At 51.0% G+C, this 21,749-nt stretch overlaps 11 protein-coding genes across 11 annotated transcripts; 8 read left to right on the top strand and 3 right to left on the bottom strand.

Annotated features, from left to right (window-relative positions):
• Positions 1–680: 680 nt before the first annotated feature.
• On the top strand, positions 681–1,161 carry N7506_004460 (uncharacterized protein; the record flags this gene model as incomplete). Its single annotated transcript, XM_056953754.1, has 2 exons — positions 681–897; positions 959–1,161. The coding sequence occupies 2 exons, from the start codon at positions 681–683 to the stop codon at positions 1,159–1,161; spliced, it is 420 nt and encodes a 139-aa protein (XP_056812643.1).
• A 404-nt stretch (positions 1,162–1,565) lies between these two features.
• On the bottom strand, positions 1,566–2,605 carry N7506_004459 (sulfotransferase family protein; the record flags this gene model as incomplete). Its single annotated transcript, XM_056953753.1, has 4 exons — positions 1,566–1,860; positions 1,915–2,216; positions 2,275–2,470; positions 2,529–2,605. The coding sequence occupies 4 exons, from the start codon at positions 2,603–2,605 to the stop codon at positions 1,566–1,568; spliced, it is 870 nt and encodes a 289-aa protein (XP_056812642.1).
• A 2,431-nt stretch (positions 2,606–5,036) lies between these two features.
• N7506_004458 (putative L-serine dehydratase) lies at positions 5,037–6,239 on the top strand (the record flags this gene model as incomplete). The annotated part of the gene is made up of 3 exons (XM_056953752.1): positions 5,037–5,128; positions 5,188–5,241; positions 5,300–6,239. The coding sequence occupies 3 exons, from the start codon at positions 5,037–5,039 to the stop codon at positions 6,237–6,239; spliced, it is 1,086 nt and encodes a 361-aa protein (XP_056812641.1).
• Positions 6,240–7,566: 1,327 nt separating this feature from the next.
• N7506_004457 (tyrosinase family protein) lies at positions 7,567–8,841 on the top strand (the record flags this gene model as incomplete). The annotated part of the gene is made up of 4 exons (XM_056953751.1): positions 7,567–7,736; positions 7,786–7,911; positions 7,962–8,084; positions 8,136–8,841. 4 exons carry the CDS (start codon positions 7,567–7,569, stop codon positions 8,839–8,841), a joined length of 1,125 nt encoding a protein of 374 aa, XP_056812640.1.
• A 719-nt stretch (positions 8,842–9,560) lies between these two features.
• On the top strand, positions 9,561–10,514 carry N7506_004456 (putative GPI anchored cell wall protein (Dan4); the record flags this gene model as incomplete). Its single annotated transcript, XM_056953750.1, has 1 exon — positions 9,561–10,514. The coding sequence occupies one exon, from the start codon at positions 9,561–9,563 to the stop codon at positions 10,512–10,514; it is 954 nt and encodes a 317-aa protein (XP_056812639.1).
• Positions 10,515–10,921: 407 nt separating this feature from the next.
• Positions 10,922–11,477, bottom strand: pex4 (putative ubiquitin conjugating enzyme (UbcJ); the record flags this gene model as incomplete). Its single annotated transcript, XM_056953749.1, has 2 exons — positions 10,922–11,247; positions 11,315–11,477. The coding sequence occupies 2 exons, from the start codon at positions 11,475–11,477 to the stop codon at positions 10,922–10,924; spliced, it is 489 nt and encodes a 162-aa protein (XP_056812638.1).
• A 151-nt stretch (positions 11,478–11,628) lies between these two features.
• Positions 11,629–12,855, top strand: N7506_004454 (endonuclease III domain-containing protein; the record flags this gene model as incomplete). The annotated part of the gene is made up of 1 exon (XM_056953748.1): positions 11,629–12,855. One exon carries the CDS (start codon positions 11,629–11,631, stop codon positions 12,853–12,855), a length of 1,227 nt encoding a protein of 408 aa, XP_056812637.1.
• A 305-nt stretch (positions 12,856–13,160) lies between these two features.
• N7506_004453 (putative DNA helicase) lies at positions 13,161–15,400 on the top strand (the record flags this gene model as incomplete). Its single annotated transcript, XM_056953747.1, has 4 exons — positions 13,161–13,690; positions 13,742–15,141; positions 15,205–15,265; positions 15,316–15,400. 4 exons carry the CDS (start codon positions 13,161–13,163, stop codon positions 15,398–15,400), a joined length of 2,076 nt encoding a protein of 691 aa, XP_056812636.1.
• Positions 15,401–16,397: 997 nt separating this feature from the next.
• N7506_004452 (uncharacterized protein) lies at positions 16,398–17,909 on the top strand (the record flags this gene model as incomplete). Its single annotated transcript, XM_056953746.1, has 1 exon — positions 16,398–17,909. The coding sequence occupies one exon, from the start codon at positions 16,398–16,400 to the stop codon at positions 17,907–17,909; it is 1,512 nt and encodes a 503-aa protein (XP_056812635.1).
• Positions 17,910–18,330: 421 nt separating this feature from the next.
• Positions 18,331–19,707, top strand: N7506_004451 (uncharacterized protein; the record flags this gene model as incomplete). The annotated part of the gene is made up of 2 exons (XM_056953745.1): positions 18,331–19,155; positions 19,234–19,707. The coding sequence occupies 2 exons, from the start codon at positions 18,331–18,333 to the stop codon at positions 19,705–19,707; spliced, it is 1,299 nt and encodes a 432-aa protein (XP_056812634.1).
• Positions 19,708–19,747: 40 nt separating this feature from the next.
• On the bottom strand, positions 19,748–21,532 carry N7506_004450 (uncharacterized protein; the record flags this gene model as incomplete). The annotated part of the gene is made up of 2 exons (XM_056953744.1): positions 19,748–20,321; positions 20,370–21,532. 2 exons carry the CDS (start codon positions 21,530–21,532, stop codon positions 19,748–19,750), a joined length of 1,737 nt encoding a protein of 578 aa, XP_056812633.1.
• Positions 21,533–21,749: the final 217 nt, after the last annotated feature.

The following is a 21,749-nucleotide window of genomic DNA, read 5'->3' as shown; positions in this document are numbered from 1 at the left end:
CGGCACCAGTGGACATGTCCCCGCACGGGTGGCCTTGGGAATCTTGATTTGTTCCTTTGTTTTGCACCAAGTACTTTTTCTGTTAAAAATATGTCGCATGAATACAGCCCCGGAAGAGAATCTTTCATTGATTCTGGAGTCCGTGGCTGCCAAATTGGTCAGGCTCCCCACAGGTAGATAGGGGTGGATAGATAAATTTAGAGCTTCTTCTTCTCTCTTCTTTTCTCTCCTCCTCTCCTCCTCTCCTCTTCTCAGGTCTTCCGAAATACATGAAATTACGATACATTCATGTTCTTGTGCTCTCAGTATCAATCCCGGAGCGGTAATGTCGTCACCCTTGAAGTGCAAGCGGGCCGAGTCCCCTGGTCCCGTCCCGCCCGAACTATCTAAAAGAGTCATCCAATGAAACAACGGTGGGACATTTACCCCCGATGATTCGCTCGAAGAGTCAGCTTCTTATGCCAAAGTGGTTCCAAGGTTGGTACCTTCATGGCTGCCTTATTTGTTAGGCCCTGATCCTAGATGGCCATGGGTCCAGAGCTTCGCTCTTTCTCTTCTCGTTCTTCTACAACACACAGAACTACGGTGCATTCCTGTTCTCTCGTGCTCTCGATACAAAACCACTCTCACGACTACTGAACCCGAAGACACACAGCGGATCCTTGAATTCGATCGAAACTATGACACAAACAGAGCTCGATCGGCTATCTATTGGCACAAAAAGCAGGGACTCCGACCTTGAAGATGGTGACACAGTGATTGCTTGCGGATGGGCACGTAATATGGCGAATTTGAAAAAGCATGGGTTCCGCCCAGTCTGGACCTCTTCCAATGGTTACCCTGATGCCGACATCCCCTCCGATATCATGGAGTATTTGGACGAAAACGGATCATGTGGTGAGTCAAAGAGTGCACCCTCAAAAGTTGATAACCTAGGCATGCTAACACAAGACCCTAGGTGCGGCGAGATGCATTGGACCACTCAAAAGCCTGGCATGGCTGGCTGTGCTCGACGAGCTAGTAGAGGCAATTGACAACTCGGCTTTTACCGTCGAAGACTCGATCGAAATTGTACCGTCTGGGGCAGGGCTGATGTGGCCAATCGAATGCCTCATCGAACCTCATCGAGCAGGGAAGAATTTCCTCTCGAATCGCAGATAGGGTCTTTAGCGACAGCTCTGGGGCCAAACTCTTCGATCATGTGGCCATCCAGGCCCCGGGGGATCATTCTTTGTTTCATCATTGCATAGCTAAACAATATAAGAGCCATGACTCTTCCTACCTCTTCCTTCTTTCTTTGTAAACATGATTCTTCGTTTTTGAAGTTGTGCTGACCGGGGTCTATCTATAGACTGGCCCGTAGACACATGAACAAGGGATTAAAGCCACGCTCGTTTATCTTCTAGCCTAAATATATGCACCGAGCTACCTACACCGGTTTCAAGATGCCCAAAAAGCTTAGCCTGACATGCAGGAAGTCCCTTGGAGAACTCTGGTCATTCCAGTCTAGGGTTTGCAATGCTCCCGGTGCCGATCAGCTCACATCACCTCATTTATCCGAGCCATTACCGACTTTGGAGCAATGTGATTGCCGAGGGACCGTACGTCATAGCAGCCCAACAAAGAACACCGACTGTGGGTATAACAACGGCGCCAAGCCTCATGAAAGCGGCCGTGACCTTCGGTTGAAGGAATCCTTCAACCAACTTTTTGAACTTTTCAGGCTCGTTGCGTCCGGGATAAGCCTGGTTGGGAATGGGTAGCCCCAGGAACGGACAGATGTTCTCCCAACCAAGGCCATCCTCGAGTTGAATGAGGCATAGCCGGTCGGCAGGGATGATCTGCTTTGCTTTTTCGATGCTTGATTGGATGTCAGCATCATTCAAAAGTGCCACAGACACAGCTGACACATACTAATCCGTATAGTGCTTTTGAAGAGTCGGGATATTGTCTGCTTCACCGGGCCTGGTACATTTGGAGATCGCCCGATAAACAGTCTCATTCATAGCCAGGAACCGATACAATGTGGCATCGAAGTACTTGAGAATCACGAATGGAAATGTATACGGCATGTCGAGCAGGCCCCCTGCCGTGTTGTTCACAGAGACTGCCCATTTTTCCGAATCTCGCTCAGTGAGGATAAATTTGACGTCGGGATCCTCGGCATAAGCCTCGATTATATCGGTGCCAACGTGGCTCGTTACCTCGACAAGGCACTAAAGCATACAACATTGAGCGACAAGAGGGTACGATTGCCAAGAATGTCAGACTTACGTCGTACTCTCCTAACCATCTTTCATAGTCAGTCTTGGTGAACTTCTTGATTCCGGAGAGATCATTGCATTGAGCGATCACCGCTTCTTCGAAGACCTCCATGTGAGGAAGGCCGTGGGCGACGATGCATTCATAGAGATGGTATGTCTTGAAGCCGAGTATTTGCATTGCCTGGTATAGTCCAAGAGTTCCCGATCTAAAAGCTCATCGTCAGTGATTGAATCGCCCCCTTCTTCATTTACTCGGCAACATACCGACTTGGGCTGGCGACAACAACCTTCATTGGCCGAGGCTTTGCCGGCGCCGGCAAAAGATCGACCTTCCTCGACATGATGAGAGTTCAAGCTCAACTGGGAGCAAAAATGAAAGTGAAGTGAAGTGAAGTGAGGTGAAAATTAGAAGAAAGCAAACAAATGAAGAAGAGGAACTATGTTTCTTAGTGAGATGAGGCCTATTTATGGGGAATGGAACCTAACGGGGGTCTGACCGGGGGCTGATGGGGGCTGAAATAAGCCGCTCAGGCTAATTGCTCGTGTCCAATGATCCTTCTTCATGCATTGCGGAGTGTGCGCAACTTTAACTTACGGCGCGCAACTAGATCAGCCCCACAACATTGATACCCGTGGACGCCAACGGCTTTTCTGGTCCGTCGTGTTTCTTCCACTATGGATTTATTCTCTTGGCTTCCAGCGAAGCTGATACTGGAAATGCTTTCATACACTGATGATATCACCTCAGTTGATAGTCTAACACCCGCATCTCCTCACGTCAGCGCTGTCCTCAAGGCCCGGCCTTCCATCGCCCAAAACCTCTTACTCGCAGCGCCTTCGATGTGTCATGCAGAGATCAAACAGCTGTGGATCTTCAGCTGGGAGGGGCAGCAGTTCGTAGCGAATCCAGTGTTGATTGGTTCCCAGCGATCAAGCCATTGGTAGATTCGATCGTATACTCGTGCAAGTATGGAGTAGATCGAAAGCTAGATAGTGTATGACGGCACATAGTGAAAATCCTTACCATTATTGGCAGAATGCCAGAGCCCACAGCGTTGCAGCTGGGAGTCCAAGCACGGGGCCGTCTTTGACTGCTTCGCCTTCCTCCTAAATCAATCTAACTGTACCCCGTAAGCACCAGCCATTTGCCCGTGTTGCCACCCTCCATGCGTGACGGTATGGAAGCACCATTGCACAGCTATGTAAAATGCACACACATCTACGTCAGGGGATCTGTTTTTCCTTTTTTTGTTTCCCCCGCTAGTCGCGATGAGATCCACTTAACTGCAGCATGATAGGATGCGCCACCAAATCACAGCTCCAAAGTTCAAATCAATTGCTCTCGCTCAGCTTAAGCTCTCTTTGTCGAGTTCCAGTGCTGACTTGAATGTTCTTAAGTGATGTTTATCTGTGGGATTTGGCATCGATCTTGTGACGGGGCTGAAAATGTTACTGTGCCCGATTTGGGCGTAGGTTCGTGGATTGTGCGATCTGTGTTCCCGCAACACGATACGATCTTCACGGCTTGGGCCCATAGCGGCTTAGGGTGACCAAACCCAAGGGTTGGGGTACTTTCAGCGGAGAGTTGTACATAGTAGCCATAGTAGCAAAAGTAAACGTCACTGATCTTGACGCATTAGACAATTTCACGTTCTTCTCGAATGTAGGTTTGAGGCAAGTCGTCGAATTGGGCTGGAGTCAGCTAAGTTAAGATTTCCAGACTCCGGTGCCGTGGGCCAGTGGTGCGTCCCGCAACGGGTTCGGAAATCTCGCTTATCTGTCATGAGTCATGTCATGACTGGTTGTGAGAGAAACAATTGTCAAGTCTGTCGAAGTCAAAATAGACCAAGTAGAAGCCAGTCACGAAGGAGAGCGTATGAGTACTCGCAAATACCGGGGTGCGCGAATTCAAATCTTCGTCAAAAACTCAAGTGTGCCTCCAGTGTAGACATCTTCTGAATTAGGCGAACGCGTGGGCATGCAAGAACTCCCGAGGTCAGTCATTTACCTCCTCCATGTTCGACGTGTACGGGCTGGAGGATTGTTATTTTAAATGTCTGAATTTAAGTAAAACGGTTCGTGGTGTTTTTCTCTACAAAGCTCTGGATGTCTTGAAACTCCTAGGTCGACCAATGGTGATAAAACCAGGTCCATATTGATTGTGATCCTCAAGGTTTATATGCTAGCGAATGTAGATATCTCATCGCTATATTTGTACGATCAATCAGCAGAAAGAACCTCGGAGAACTTCAACAACAGGGCCTCAATCACTCATGAAGGTCGATTCAACATGTATCTCACGTGCTAGTTAGAGAGTTGCCTGGGTGACCTAGATAGAATGACTAGTTGAGCTACAGGCGCAGCATGCAATTCTCTGGATTCTTGGTTCCAATGTTGACACTCACCGCTGCATGGCTTGGCATCGATTCCACCAAGGTGCCTTTAGCTCAAAATTATTATGTTTCAATTTAAATAATCGTGCCGGAGAACTTTGGAAGTATAAATGGTCATTGTTGTCTTGATCGGAACAGAAAAAGAAAAAGAGAAGAAAATTGTTATCTCCACTCCACAAGCTGTATAGAGAGGCACTAAATATTTGGGGTCAGTCCTCCACGGCTCGGGGGCCGAATGTCAAAGCAAGGGCGTCGGTAAGACTGGCCCGGTGGCGACCCGCTTCTCACCGATATAAATCGGTGTTCTTATTATGAGCAGGTTTAAACACCCACCAGACTTATCAAAAGCTCTATAGAACAGACTTTGTGTCGTTTCACCATGGGCCATTTCAATCCTGAGCCAGAATTGAAAAAACCGTGGATTGAGACGCCATTGATTGAGTCGGCGGTATTTTCCAAGGCTGCGGGGTGGTAAGATTGGGCATCGGCTTTCACCTCACCAAATTACGGGCGCTGAGAATTACTTATAGCAGAGTATTCCTTAAGATTGAGACGCTTCAACCGTCCGGCTCGTTTAAATCACGGTGAGTACAGATTTTCGTACTCCGTACTGCGGGGTCGAATGAAGACTGACACATTCAGGGGCATTGGGAATTTGATACTCTCATCTCTTTCTGATCCAACAAACAATGGGAAGACCCTGCATTTCTTCAGCTCTTCCGGGGGTAACGCTGGACTTGCCGCAGTTGTGGCGGCTAGGGATCTTGGCTGTGCCTGTACTGTGGTCGTGCCCCTGAGCGCCCAGCCTATGATGGTTCAAAAGCTTCGCACAGCAGGTGCTTCGGATGTCATCATCCACGGCGCCAGTTGGTTCGAAGCCGATAGGTATCTGCGAGAGACGTTCATCGAAAACCAAAGCAACGAACCCGGTTCCTCAGCCAGAAACATTTATGTCCCACCTTTCGATGACCATCGGATTTGGCAAGGGGCGGGAAGTCTGGTTGATGAGATGGTAAAGCAGTTGCCCCCAAGACAAAACAGCTTCCCAGCAGAGGCAATTGTCTGCAGCGTTGGTGGTGGTGGACTTTTGAATGGGATCGTCGACGGTCTGGAAAGACATTTACCAGCCAAGCACCCGACCTCGCTTCCGGAGGAGGTGAAGAAGGTTCGAATCATCGCCACTGAAACGGATGGCGCGCATTCGTTGGCACATTCACTGCGTCAGGGCTCTTTGCAATCTCTACCTGCCATTACATCGCAGGCAAACACCCTCGGAGCGCTATGTGTTGCACCGCAGACCTTCAAAAACGCATACTCTCCTCCGTCTGGGGTCGAAGTGACCAGCGTTGTGGGAACTGATGCGGATGCAGCAAGAGGAGTCGTGCGATTGTGTGACGAGTTGCGGTTGGAGGTTGAGCTTGCTTGTGGTATCAGTGTACAAGTTGGGCTGGAAAGGCTGAAAGAAGTCTTGCCAGACTTGACACCGGATACTCGAGTGGTGATCATTGTTTGTGGCGGAAGTGGTGTTACCCCGGAGATGATCGCGGACTACCGTCAAAAGCTTCAGAATGGGTGGCAGTGAGACCTACAGTGGGCCAGGGTCGGTACACGGAAGGTCTAGAAAGGTTGAGGGCTCCAGCCATTTGGAAGGAACGGGATATTAGGTATCGAGCCAACGAGAGAATCCAGTGATTTGGCCTTCGGCCTTCGGCCGTGATCGTCAAGTCGATACTCCGTATGTTGTGTTCAAGTTTCTGTAAAGCTCATATGAGAAAGAGTGCATCAACGCTAACACGGTGACGACCAACCCCACTACGATCTTTACTGAAGGAAACGATCCCTGTGGAGATTTATGCACTTAGTCGCCCATGGTATCCTTTGTATCTTGTTTATAACGGCACTCCACGTCAATGGAAGATTTTTACTATGGAATTGATGATAGTACGTCGTATGTCGCGACTCACGAGGCTCCGACTACCTGGAAATGCGTTGTGAACGGAGAATTCTGCGGTGTGACAACCAAAAATGCTATGCGTGGCCCCATGTGGTCTGCAGATGATCCATTCATGTCTCAGCTGTCAGGCTTCAAATCGACTGCTCTTGTCCGAAGTAGGTATGTGGGGGCTGATTTCGTCGCCAATTTGATTGAACAAAGTACGGAGTGCCCAAGCAATTCTGTAAATCGGGTAGTACTCCGTAACTAGGGCACAGCTCAGTCAGGGCACCTGGCACTCCCTGACTCGGCTCGATTGGCCTGCGCTGAATCGCCAGCCGCATGATCTAGGCGTGTCGATGCACTCAGAATCTCAATATTTGGGCTCAATAGATTATGCTCACGCGTTCTTTTGCACAAGTTGCGTGTTAAAGATCATCAATATTACGGAGTATATAGTTTACTCTACGGGATACTCCATAGCATAGTGCCATATCGTCAATTCCGGATCTTTTCCACCAAAATGCAACAAATCAAGGCAACCCCCCCCTGTACGAAACACGCCAATGAGGCATGTCAGTCAGTCTCCTGCAGGCCAGAATAAAATAGCGGATCGCGACGTTAGCATGCACGAGAGGAAAGACAGAACAATTGGTTTGCAATGTTCGCATCTCCAGTTTTCATTTTAAAATGCCTTGGGCCCCTGTCGATCTAGCCCGGCGGCCGATTATAGTTCACGCCACATCGAACCCTGCCGAGTGATAGCTCACCCGCTGATGGGTCGACGGAAGCCAGATTCTTTTCTGATTTGATTGGATGCTAAATTCGAAGACTTGGGTCCATTCAGCCACAGATCACCCAAGGGGTGTTATCGCGTCGGGGGCTCAAGCGGTTTAAAAACCCTGGCTGTCGCCGGAATGGAGATCTCGTGTTGGCGATTAATTTTTTGAGATTGCGGATTGTGTGATTCGATAATATGGTGGGTTTCTACAAGTCTGTACTTGTTGGATTAGGGTTGTTGTCGGTGGCCAGCTCTTCCTTGATCGACTTGGACTTGGACTTGGATCTGGATCTGGATCTGGATCTGGATCTGGGATTGTCTCTTGGAAATGACCAGTGCTCAAATCCGACTGAGCGCAAAGAATGGTTCGTGTTCCTGAACCACAGAATGAAATGCATTGCCTAACGGGAACAGGGGAGAATTGACGCCCGCTCAACGGATCGAGTATACCGACGCGGTCCTTTGTTTGCAGAAGAAGCCCCAGCATATCCCACGAGAAGAATACCCGGGAGTGCGCAATCGATTCGACGATTTTGTGGCGTAAGTTCCGGTGCTCCCACTTGGACAGACCGAGACTAAATCGACGACAGCACCCACGTCAACTACACCTTGAACGTCCATTATAGTGGTCTCTTCCTCCCGTGGCACCGTCACTTCCTAGCACTCTGGGAGACCGCCCTACAAGAGGAATGCGGTTACTCAGGATCTGTCCCGTGAGCAAACCAAATTTGCTTTCCAACCTGCGACTATACTGACCAATCCAGATACTGGGACTGGCCGAAATGGGAGCGCGACCTCGCAGGAAGCCCGCTGTTCGACTGCAGTGCGAGCTCACTCTCCGGCGACGGCGAGTACGACCCCAGTGAGCAAGGCCTCCAAGGCCCGGGCGTTTACATTCCCCGAGGTAGCGGCGGTGGTTGCGTTCGCTGCGGACCGTTCAAAGACATGCAAATCCACATGGGCCCCTTCCCCCGCAACCTGCCAGATACGACAAAGATACCCGCTCCAGCCTTTGATTACAACCCGAGGTGCTTCAATCGCAGTTTGAACAATTTCGTCGGCACCCACTACAACAATGTCACCATTGTCGATCGGCTCCTCGCATCGACCGACATCAATGACTTCCTCACCGTCATGGACCACTGGCCTGCGAAGCCAAATGGAGTGCTCGGCGTCCACGGCGGTGGTCACTTCAGTCTGGGTTCGACCCTACAGGATCTCTTCACGTCTCCCCAAGATCCGGCCTTCATGCTGCACCATGCGATGATTGATCGGCTATGGGGCATTTGGCAAAGCAAGGACGTGAAGAACCGAAACGCGCTCAATGGAACGGATAAAATTCTTAACCCGCCGACCGCGAAGATCGTGACGCTCGATACAGACATGGAGTTCGGAGTTCTCGGTCGGCCTCGATCGGTCGGCCGATCCATGAACCCAACGCAAAATGGGTACTGTTACTCGTACACTTGATCGGGGGAACAGTTTCCTCCGGGATGTCTTACACATCCTGTGCATTTTGTCAAGTGTACTCCATATAAAGGTACATTGCCCACACATCTGAACATAGAGCCATGGTACATAGCCCCAGGCACCTAATGCCCCCCCTTTTTTAATGTTGAGCTGGACGAATGGGGAGAAAAAGAAATAGTGCATGACAACACGACTCTATTATTGTTTTGTGCTATTGTTAGTGCTGAGACCGGACCAATAAGGGTGGGGACCGCCTCGCTGTCGTATTACTCGGGGGATACTGAACAAGTTTACAAAATGCAAATTGAGTTGAATTCACAGTCAGGGTTCACAGAGTTCACAGGGCTCAAAGAATAAAGGGTACACAAGAACAGGTTTAAAGGGCTGAAACGGTGAACCATGTCACCGATCCGAGACATGCAAAAAAAGCCGTGAAAAATCAGCTATCGGGTCACTCACTCACTAGCGCCAAAAATCAAGGATTGAGGCCGACTAGACCGTTCGTGATAGCCTCGCCACCATTTTCGGTGGTTCTTGCCTTATTTCGTGCAGCTTCCTAACCTGGACAGCTTTTGAATAAAACCTCACTTTCCCTCCTCTCTCTTCTCTCTATTCTCACCTACTCTCCTCCAAACCGCATTTCATCCTAATTCCAATCCCAATCGGTATCTGGTCTCATTAAACTCTGAAACTCTTATCAGTGATCGTCGATCTTCACCATGTTCCGTACCAACTTTCTCCAATTGCTCTTTGTGACCTTGATGGTCATTGGTGCGGTCTTTGCAGATGTGAAGCCCGATGTCTCCCAGAGTGAGTCTCTCCAGGATGCTCTTGACGACTTGAAGGCAGCTTCGTTCCACGATGCTCTCCATGCCCTCTCCGCCAAATTCCGCCATGGAATCTTCCCGACTGACCTTCACGCCGCCGAGGCCCTGAAAGATGAAGAACCAACCATTGCCAGTCTGATCAAACTCGCCAAGCGGGATGGCAATGCCACTTCCACCCCCGAGGCTACCTCTATTCCCGAGGCTACCTCTGTTCCTGCTGCCACTTCGACTGCTGAGCCTACCTCGGAGGCCACCACTTCCCTGGAGCCGACTTCCACTGAGACGTCCGCTACCTCCGTGCCAACCACTGCCAAGCCTACTTCTTCTGAGCAGACTACTTCTCTGCAGCCTACCTCTACTGAGACGACGTCTGTTCCGCAGACCACTGCCAAGCCTTCTTCGGAGACTTCCACTGAGAAGACTACTCAGCACACCACTACTGCACCCAGCACCACTAGTGAGCACACCACGACTGAGAAGACTAGCACCACTGCGCCCACAACCAGCCAGACCACCACTCACCACACCACTTCCGTGCCTTCCACTCTGTCAACTGCTACCAGCTCTACTTCCAGCCGCGAGTCAACTTCTGAGTCTAGCGAGCACTCTTCGCAGACCAAGTTGACCACTTCCACTTTCGAGAGCACCAGCACTCGGCCCGATGGTAGCTTCACTACTCTCACCTCCATCACCGTTATCACCCCGGCCGCTGCCACAGGTGCGTCCGAGACCAACGCCGCTCGTCCTGGTCTGCAAACCGGCAATGCCGCTGCTCCCACTGCTGGCGTCGCTCGCGAGGTTGTCGCCATGTTCGGAGGTGCCATGATGGTTGCCATGGCTCTTTGAGTTTAAAAATTTCCACCTTTCAGCATCATTAATTACGGCGTTTTCAGGCATATCGTTTCGGTTCTGCTTCTCATGACTATTGTCATTGTACCATCATTTCGCACGACCCGTTACGACCGACTCATGTCTCTCCTTATTCTTCCTGGCGTTTTATGGACGGCAATTTCTGCCTTCGTCCTGTTAGCGGTTTAAGCATTTACAGCGCTTGCACACGCTAATATCGCATTTGATTAGTTCTAGTCCATGTCCATCATTGGAACATAATGCAATGTGCTCAATTACTTTCCATCAAAGTCATAGATTTAGATACAGATATATAGATGTAGATCGGAATGTGCAAAGGGGTATGGCATGTAAATCCAACAGAAACAGAATCTCGCGAATCAGAGACGTCCAGTGTCTCACCATCATTGACTCCCCTTCCACCTCTCCTCTCCAGTCCAATACCGCACCACACTCTCCCAGGCTGCAAGATCTCCGTCGCGCAACAAAGCCGCAACATCAACATTCAGCGGCGAGTCAGGCTGCGGGTCTGTCAGCAGCTGCTGGATCGCAGTCAGCGTTGTGGAGAGCGTGTAAACAGGACTCCAGTGCTCGGTGGTCAGGAGAGTAAGGCAGATCTCGCCAGTAGTAAAGGAGATGTTCGGGTGCGAGATCTTCGTCGTGAAGTGGATGGTCGGCGGTGCGAGGGGGTAGTTCGGAGGGATTGCGATGCGAAGGTGCCAGAGGCCGCCTGTTGATGTCAGTTCTTCAGGACAAAGTGGAATTTGAGTGAGAGCGAGATCTCAAAACCGGCTCACCCTCGTACGGCGTTCCATCTACGCCTTTCAGCACGGCCTCCCAGTGTAATAGGTCCTCCTCATCGACGGGGCCAAGATGCAGAAGCGACTCGTTGGGCGTCTTATGATATTCCTTCAACTCGCGAATTAATCGCTGAGTCGTGTTCCCTGATGGTGCAGCCATGATAGATCACTGGGATATAAATTATGATGTGTAGAGTGTACAGCGTAGAGTGAGAAAGGCGCGCGGAGAGTCGGACTGCGATCGCCGAGGCTGGGGAAGTTCTGCCCCAAGGCCCACCCCCCATGTGAAATTTCCCAACTTTTCCCCAACCATGCGCACCTCACGTACATCCCAAGAAACAGCAAAGCTGATCCAGGCTCTGTCGCCAAGATCAACACGGTCGCGCAATGCCAGCGTCCTGAAGAAATTTGCCTACAATGCCCCTGCTAACGCAACTCCGACCGTCGACCCGGACTCCGTGACACCAAGTCTTTCAGCCGTGCGGAGCGACGATGAATCCTCCCTTTCCGAAGCCAATACTGCAGATATCGAAGACCTCATCGAGCCCCCTGCTAAGCGCCAGAAGCGCGCTGCCCCCGCCGTCCAAAGCCACAAGATTATCAAGGAGGACCCTGATGAGAAGCCCAAACCGAAGCCGACGCCTAAGCCTCGTCGTCTACCAGCCCGCAAGACTCGCGATGCCGACGGCGCCGTGAAAGTAGAGCCTCCATCCAATTGGGAAACCATGTATGACACAGTCAAGAAGATGCGAGAAGACAACCCGACCGCGCCGGTAGATACGATGGGATGCGCAGAGCTGTACTGGCGGGAATCAGCACCGAAGGACCGGCGATTCCAAACGCTCATTGCATTGATGCTCTCATCACAGACGAAGGACACTGTGACGGCAGTCGCGATGCAACGACTGCATACCGAACTCGGAAGCGAATCTGATCCCGATACTAAGCTCGAAGAGCCTGAGGTCCCCATCAAAGTCGAAGAAGACGCCAAGAAGGACAGTACACTTAACATTCGAAATATATTGGCCGTCGAGCCAACGCGTCTCAATGAATTGATTCGCACTGTCGGCTTCCACAACAACAAAACGAAATACATCAAAGCCACCGCCTTGATCCTCCGTGATCAGTATGAAGGTGATATACCCTCTACGCCGGAAGGGCTAATGGCGCTTCCGGGTGTAGGACCCAAAATGGCATATCTTTGTCTGAGCGCGGCGTGGGATAAACATCTTGGTATAGGTGTTGATGTTCACGTTCATCGGATCACGAACTTGTGGGGTTGGAATAAGACGAAGAACCCGGAGGAGACGAGAATGGCGCTGCAATCTTGGTTGCCGCATGAGAAGTGGCATGAGATTAATAAGTTGCTTGTTGGGCTCGGTCAGACGGTTTGTCTACCTGTGAAGAGACGTTGTGGAGACTGTTACCTCGCTGGGTCGGGGCTTTGTAAAAGTGAAGTCAAGGGGATGGCGCCTACAATTGCTAGAATCAAGGGCAGCCCAGTGGATGAGCCGAAGATCAAGATCGAGGCTGTTTGAGGGGTTGCGCTGCTTCGGATATCATATATACGCCAATTTTGGGGGATGGCTGTTGAAACCACAAGTACCAACCGCCCCAATTGCGCCCCAAGCAGGCGTAAAATGTATTGAAATATTTCATGTTCAATTAGTGACTACCGCTATATCATATTCAACCCTCTCACTCTCAAATATTTTGTACAAAGTAAACAAAAGTGGACCGATGATCTCATCGGATATAAGCGAGCTCAGCATCTTTAACCCCGACCCCTCCAAGCCCACGCCTACGCTCACGCCCAAGCTCAACCTCCCCAATCCCCCACAGGATGGCGACCTCAATCCCCCTCTTCGCAAAAGCGCAACTCGACCTCCTCCTCCTCGAACACGAGGCCGAAGTCTCCACCTCAAAACTAGCCAGCACAGCCGCCTCCGTCTCCCCCGCAACCCGCCGCACCTTACAATCCACCGGCCATGCCTTGACAGGCCTAATACTCTCACAAGTGCGAACGGGCCTCGGCGGCCGCGTCGTCGGCGAGTTTGCGCCCGATCCTGCGATTGCCTCAGACGAGACGCGGACCGCGGACGGGTCGCCTCGTTTGGGGTCTCATGGTATTCGGGTCGGGGATGTAGTGAGGGTTAACGATACGGCGGGGAAGAAAAAGGATGTTAAAGATAAGGGCGAAGATAAGGAGAAGGGTGCTGAAGGTGTAGTTACGAGGACAGGGGACCGGGGAATTTGGATTGCGTTTGGGAAGCAGGGGTCTGGAGCGAAGAAGGAAGATGATGAGGCTGTTGAGGAGCTTTGGGGGAAGAAGCTGTGGGCTATTAAGCTTGCTAACGATGTTACGTATCGACGGTGAGTTCTGGGTGTTGAGAATGGAAGCAGAAATATACTGATTTGGGATAGAATGAAGCAGACGATGGAGAAAATGGAGAAACTGGGAGAGAATGAATATTCGCAGTTCATGCGCGTTGCGTTCGGTCATACAACGCCGTTACCTCGTTCTCCCGAGGATGTGGAATTTATAGATCCATCGCTGAACGACTCGCAGAAAGATGCTATTCGGTTCGCGCTTGCGGCGCAGGATATTGCGCTTATTCATGGGCCACCGGGGACGGGCAAGACGCATACTTTGATTGAGTTGATCTTACAGCTGGTTCAGCGGAAGAAGCGCATTCTTGTTTGCGGACCTTCCAATGTTTCTGTGGATAATATCGTCGAGCGTTTGGCGAAGACGAAAACACCTGTCGTTCGAATTGGGCACCCGGCTCGTCTTCTGCCGTCTGTTTTGGATCATTCACTTGAAGTTCTTACGCAGACTTCCGATGCCGGTGGCATTGTAAAGGATATCCGCAAAGAGATGGATGAGAAGCAGGCGAGTATCCGGAAGACGCGGTCTGGGCGGGAGCGACGGGGCATCTACGATGAATTGAAGCTTCTCAGGAAAGAGTTCAGAGAACGCGAGTCAAAATGCGTCAACAATCTTGTCACGGAGAGCAGCGTTGTACTCGCAACGCTCCATGGAGCGGGTGGACATCAGCTCAAGAACCAGAAATTCGACGTCGTGATCATCGACGAGGCAAGTCAGGCACTGGAAGCACAATGTTGGATCTCACTTCTCCACGCCGACAAGGTTGTCCTTGCAGGTGACCATTTACAACTACCGCCGACCGTCAAATCCACCGGCCAAAAGCCCAAGAAGTCCAAAGACGCAGCGCCAACAGAAGAGATCCTCAAAGGTGTCTCCCTGGAACGCACCCTCTTCGATCGTCTCCTCGCACTCCACGGCCCGGGCATCAAGAGCATGTTAACGACACAATACCGCATGCATGAAACAATCATGCGATTCCCCTCCGACGAGCTCTATGAAGGCAAACTGATCGCCGGGGAAGCAGTCAAAGCCCGACTCCTCGCAGACCTACCCTACGAAGTACGCGGCACAGACGATACGCAAGAACCGCTAGTGTTCTGGGACACGCAAGGTGGGGATTTCCCCGAGCAGGCGGAAGACGCAGACACCTTACTTGGGGACAGCAAGAGCAACGAGATGGAAGCGATGGTCGTTGCACGACACGTGGACCAGCTCATCGATGCGGGCGTACGACCCGACAGTATCGCCGTGATCACGCCCTACAATGGCCAATTGGCACTCCTATCTCGGATGCTCCGGGAGAAATACCCAGGCATTGAATTGGGGAGTGTGGATGGATTCCAGGGGCGTGAGAAAGAGGCGGTGGTGGTGAGTTTGGTGCGTAGTAACGCGCAGCACGAAGTCGGGTTCCTTGCTGAGAAACGACGATTGAACGGTAGGATTTTCTTTTTTTCTTTATCTTTCTCTGCAGGGAAATTAAGTGCTAATGCGCGTGTAGTGGCGATGACGCGCCCGAAGAGACATTTGTGTATTTGCGGAGACTCGGAGACGATTAGTCGGTAAGTGTGTTTTGTTTAGGAGAAAAGTCCGCTCGCTGATTTTGTTGCAGTGGAAATAGTTTCCTTCAGCATTGGATGGAGTTTCTGGAAGAGAATGCGGACTTGCGATACCCGGATGCTGGCGATCTGCTATAGAAAATAGATTAAATCTGTGATTTGCATTATTATTGATTGGATATTTGAATATTCTGGAATCGTCTCATTTCGAAACCAAAGTGGCGCATACGGAGTACTCCATACACTACTCCGTACATGCCGGGACGCCAGGGGGTAGAGAGAAAGTTTCGAAACGGTGATCGCGGAGATGCATTGCCCAAACCAGTTCCAGACTTGTTGATCTTCATGCTGACAGTTTTTTTAGAACACGGGCCTAGCTTGGCGTTTGAGTGCTAGAGCCGTGGAGTTCTGATGCTTCCGACTCAATTCGGCCTCAATAGCCAAATAGCCCCCAATAGCCTGGACTAAAGGCCCAATGGCTTCATCTCACATCTCACCTCAACGCCTCAGCCCAACTGCCATGTGGCGTTTCAGACTAAGCATGCAAAGTCTCGGAATCCTGCGCTGATTGCTCAGAAGCTTGAAATTTAGCCTCTGGGTCCTCTCGCAAAACACATCGGTCAAAGAGACTCCAAGGCTACTTATTTTAGCGTCTTCTCACTTCCCCTGCCTCCACTTCAACCCACTCTCTCATCTCTTTTGCTTCCAGGAACCTGTTCGTTTGTGGGGATAGCTCTTAACTCCCCTAAACTTCCTCTCTGCTTCTATCTTTCTCCTCTCTCTTTGCTTTTCTTCTTCTTTTTTTTTTTTTAACCCCCTCGTTTTTGTCACTGTTTCTTTGAGACTGACATCCGTTCATTATGTCCATATGCTAGGTATGTCTCGTTTGTATCACTTGGTTCTTCAGCTAATTCGCGTTTGGTAGAACCTCCCCTGGCCTTTATCCAAATACCGTCCCGCTGAGCGGCCCTGTGCATTTCGTATATTCGACTTTCGTTTCTCGACATTCGTTTCTCATTTCGTTCTTTCATTTCCTCGATATATACCCATGTTCCCACGGATATCCATTTTAATGATCAGCGCCGACCATTTCCCGAATCCTTATCTACTCTGTCGATCGTGATTTGCTACCAACATGTCAAAAAACACCCCTCGCTCAATAGCCAGCGCCGGCAGCGAGTCCGCAGGAAGCATACGCCAGCGCTCTGCCGCCCGGGCAGACCGCTCGTCGTCAAATCCTGCTTCCTACATAGGAGACAACTATGACACCGCGCTCCCCTCCATGGATTTTCACGCGCAGCCCGCCGTCGCCCACCGCCGAACGGGGAGCACCCTGAAGACAGTCATGCGCAAAATCTTCAATCGAAAAAGGCAGAGCCAGGCCGATGAATTGGAGGAGACCCCGTACGAATCGGCGTTTAGTACGCCGAAGAACTCAGGGCCTGTCAGGGGAAGGCCATTCCTGGCGGTGCCCCCGCCATTGAATCTTACTTCTAATCGAAGTAGTCCGCTGTCGGCGGAGAACCTCCAGCTGGCGGAAACGCATTTGTCTCCGCTTTCTCCACTATCTCCGGCGTCTATGCACTCACCCGGTCTGCCGCGCCGGAGGCGTGCCACGCTCCCTAGCGTGATCTTCTCCGATGATGAGTCGCGGTATGCCGTGGCTTCCACTGCGATATCCGAACCGCGAGAAGAGATGAGCCATGTTCAAGAGCGGCGACACAGCCTATTATCGCATAGGTTGTCACGGAGCACCGATGCACTGCAGGCGATGACCGATCGCCAACCAGAGGTGATCACTGCTTGGCCGGCTCGGAAGTCAAGCGCTGGGCCTGCCTCGGCATCAGACTCCCGCTCCCCGCGCTTCGAAGAGAGCTCCAACAGCGGCCAATCCGGAAGACCGTCAACGGGCACAACTGTAACCAGTGTAACGCGCGCCTCTGCTGCCCCATCAGTCACCGGATCCGAGCACCAAGAGCCCGCCCTCCCCTCAAATCTAGCAACCCTAGTACACACCATGCAGCACGACGACAGCGTCACACTAGAACAACGTCTCACTACCCTCGAAGTGAAAATGATAGATCTGGAATTCGCAATCGCCAGAATGCAAACCAACGACTCCGCCCCCACGCGTCCCAAACATCCAGCCTCGGACTCTCTCCCCCGCAAACCGGGCTACATCTCACCCTCCGATCAAACAAGTCCCCTCCCTTCAATCCGCCCCTCAAGCACCTCCACAATCCGCCCCGAACGCTCCCTCCGCCCCACCCCTCCCGCCTCTTCCCTCTCGGACTACCACGGCGTCTCAATAGAGCAATATAGCGCCCTAGTCACCCTCCTCCGTCGCGAGCAAACAGCCCGCCGAAATCTCGAGAGCCAACTCGGTAATCTGAGAGACGACGTTCGTCTCTTGCAGCGCGCAGCTATGGAATCCATTCAGTCAGGAACCATGCAGCCAGTGCACACGACCGACTCGCCCGAGTTTCTACGCTTCAGGCGCGCATTAGACGACGACTCCTCGCCTCCGCTGAGATCAGAGGAAAAGCCCGATGCAGACTCCGAGTGGGATCGCTCGGTCTATTCCCGTGATGATCCTGTCGCCCCTAAGTGGGAGAGACAGAGGGTCGTCACTGCGCCTATGATTTGATCCAAATTTCCACATTCCTTCTTGATTCCCAATTTGTTTGTATAGACCTTTAGCGCAGGATCGCGAATATGATTTCGCCTTGCCCTGGCTCGCTTTTTTTTTTTAATGGGGGAGATATTACATAACTTCTAATGTCAAAAGCTTTCTCCATTCACATACTTGTCGTAAAAGACAATCGCTCTCTCCGTTTTCCGGATGGAGGTTGTTCAAGTAACACCTACGGTTATCTACACCCACCAACCCCTTAAGCCAATCCCCGATCATCCATTGGAAACACACTGTGGCACCATAATCACCCTCCCAATAAATCAAAGATATCAACCATCCAATATAACCGAAGAGCTTATCTCAACAATGCGGGGAACCCCGAAGTAACCCCCATCACCAAAATCCAAAATCCCAAGCCCCAACCCAAACCACAATGCCATTCAAAATCACCATAATAGGCGGCGGTATAGGCGGCCTAACCCTAGCAATCGGCCTCCTAAACCGCGGCATCCCCTTCGAAATCTACGAAGCCGCGCACGCATTTACAGAAATCGGCCTAGGCCTCTCCCTCGGCCCAGCAGCCTATCGCGCCCTCCCACTTCTCGACCCCGCCCTGCGCGCCATCTACGATAGCCTTGTAACAACACACGCCGACAGTCCCGGCTACGAACAATTTCGCCAGACATGGTTCGAGATAGTTTGGGGATGCGGTGCGGCTGAAGGGGATGTGTTGATGGATTTAAAAGCGCTGCCGAGTGGACAGACGGCGTTGAAGAGGGCGGAATTCTTGAATGCGCTTGTTGGGCTTGTTCCGGGGCATGCAGTGCATTTCGGGAAAAGGCTTGTTGGGATTGTGGATGGGGAGGGGGAGGGTGTGAGGTGTGAGTTTGAAGATGGGGAGGTTGTTGTTGCTGATGTGGTAATTGGGTGTGATGGTATTCGGTCCCGGGTCAAGGAATTTGTTTCGCCAGGTGACTTGCAGCCGAGATATAGTGGTATGTATGCGTATCGGGCTGTGTTGGATATGGAGGATATGGTGGAGGCTGTTGGGGATAGGAGGGCTAGGGTTTCGTCGATATATGTTGGTAAAGGGGCTTATGGAATTTCGTATCCGATTATGCGGGCGAGGAAGGTTAATGTTGGGATCTATGTTCTGAGTGAGCAGTGGGATCATGATTCTTGGGTGCGGCCTGCTGAGAGGGAGGATATGCTGCGGGATGCGAAAGGCATGGGACGGTTTGTCGAGGCTCTTGTTCAGGTATGTGTATTTTGGACCTTGAGGGATGCGCTGTTAGCAGTGTTTTGAATCTCAAGTGTGAGCAACTGACAGTTATAGCGCATGTCCGATACATCACAGTGGGCTATCTTCGAACATCCCCATATTCCAACATATGCGCGCTCTCGAGTGGCAATAATGGGCGATGCTGCTCATGCCTCGACTCCACACCAGGGTGCTGGTGCCGGACAGGCGATCGAAGATGCTCATGTTCTTGCTGAGCTATTGAGTGATGAGCGAGTGAAGACTGTCGACGATATGATCTTGGCTTTCCGGGCTTATGATCATGTTCGACGCCCGCGCAGCCAAAGGGTGGTCACAAGCAGTAAAGAAAATGCCGATCTATTATGCTTGGGATTTGAGGGGGTGGGTGATGATCCTGCGAAGTTGGCGGACACCCTCAATGAGCGTTTCCACTGGCTTTGGGACTTGGATGTTGAGAATCAGGCCGAGCAAGCAAAACAAAGGATGGCTGAGCTGATGGCGAGCCATTCGCCTTTGGTTGGGGCACCTGCCCATGTCAATAAACTTTAACGTGTAACTCATAGTTAACTTCGATTGAGTTAAGAAATATTCATGCATGTTCCTGAGGGTCTGGTTCCATGGAATCACGACGGGAAGGCGCGTGGCACTCAACCTTAAGGCAACCTGACCATGGAAATACAGCCTGGGCCCCGGGAAGGCCCGCATTTCTGCCTGGTGACTCAGTTTCGCGCTCTTGTTTCTCAACATCACCCTCGTCTCCATGTTTGTGGAACCTCATTGACTTAACACCAAGCCACTGAAGCAGTATATCATCAGTAGCAGTCGTAAATTCCTCGTTGTCTGGCTGTGCAAGCTGTCGATGTATGTTGGGCCATTCGCGTTTCAAAAACGGTCCGATCGTGTCCCAAGATAGATCACTGGGTGACAGGTGTAGAGGCTTCATGGAGCGTACCGCACTGTTCATATATGTTTCAATTGCTCGATAGACCGTACCAAGAGTATGGCCTTCCCCTCCCGTCTTCACGATGCCTTGTCTAACAACACGAAGGTTTTTGCCTTCAAGCTCAGTAGCCTGACTGCGGCCCCCAATGCGTATGATTTTATTGACCCCAACATCAAGAACATGTTTCAAAAATTGATCCGGAGCATGGTTCGTATAGCAGCTAGATTAAATGGCAGCTATGATTCAAGCTAGTGAGAAACTAACTTACATCACGATTATCAGGCCTAGGTCTGCGCTTGCTTTGACCTCAAGGAGAGCCTGAGGAATTTTGACACCGAGATATGATTTCCCAGTGCCTGGGGGGCCTTGGATGAGGGCGTATTCTCGACTGAGAGCTGCAACAAGTGCCCGACACTGACCACGGTCGAGGCCGGTCTGATCTTCCAGATTCATGATGTCAATAGTCTCCGGGGCTCTTGGATTCAAATAGTTGAACCCATTTCCATATTTTGTGATGGAAGTTAGAGGGAAGAAAAAGCCAGGTGTGCATGCATATGCCGGTGGGGGCATGCTGTGATCAGCTCCATCGTTTAGTCGACCTGGCAAGATCCATTTTTGGAACGACAAGTCCCCTTCGCGTTCGACTCGCTGAAGGTTTTCAAGAATCGGCATGAAAGTCGCCGGGATCATGTTGTGAAATTCGACGAGGATCCCAGGAATTATTTTGCTGTAGATATGACTCAGGGACAGCACTTCTGATTGCTGACATGCTGCAAGCTTGACTGTGATACTGGACATGAACCCATCTGAGACCAGACTACTGTTTCTCTCATGATCTGGATCTTCGAAACAATTCTTCGAAGTGATCTCAAGGAAGACAAACCTTCTGTTTGCTCTTTGGGATGTCAAAAAGCACACTAAGCTTCCCTCTTCTAGCCGGCTAGAGTCTTGCCACCATTTGCATTGCCCGTTTGAGGTCTTGTTCCGTAGTTGTGATGGTGGAGCAAATGATACAGTTGCTTGGAGCTCATCCTTTTGGTTGATGAACATGTGTTGAACACGAGCCGCCCGATACAAATTCGTCCCGGCTTCTTCGTGTGAGAGAGAGGGCACTCGCGTCAAATCATCCTGTTGCAACAGACCCCTGAGCACAGCTTTGGCTGATCCGAAGATGTCATGTCTCAAGAGCCGGAATGTTGTATCAATGTATCGCTGCAATGGATCGGACAAAATGTGCGGTTGGAGGAAGTTGGTAGAAGGTAGATATTCCGCATCACCACTCAGAACCTCCCCAATGGTAGGGAAGATCTGAATTTGGGAGATTTCAGCTTGGTCATTATCGTGTCTCCCACCGGGGGTCTGCATATCCAATGGGAAAGACGAGATGACCTGACCACCATTCTGGGGAGTTGGTTCTTCGGGGTTTGACATGAGAAGACCGCGCTTCGCGTTGTTAACCAGACTTCGCACATTCTCCAGTCTGCGCTCGATTCTATCAAGGTCAGCTTGCGAGCTTTTATCGGCAACTTGGATGTTATGGCGTGGGTGAGATCGATCAGCTGGGGGAGCTCGTCGTGGAAACAAGAATGACGGATCCTCAACAAAAGCTGGTCAAGAGCAGTCAATATTAGTTCCACCATTTCCAAAA

Source organism: Penicillium brevicompactum, assembly GCF_028827555.1.
Source record: "Penicillium brevicompactum strain IBT 35665 chromosome Unknown utg000003l_segment0_segment0, whole genome shotgun sequence".
In the NCBI taxonomy this organism is placed as follows: Eukaryota; Fungi; Ascomycota; class Eurotiomycetes; order Eurotiales; family Aspergillaceae; genus Penicillium; species Penicillium brevicompactum.
This window is presented reverse-complemented; position numbering and strand designations above follow the sequence as displayed.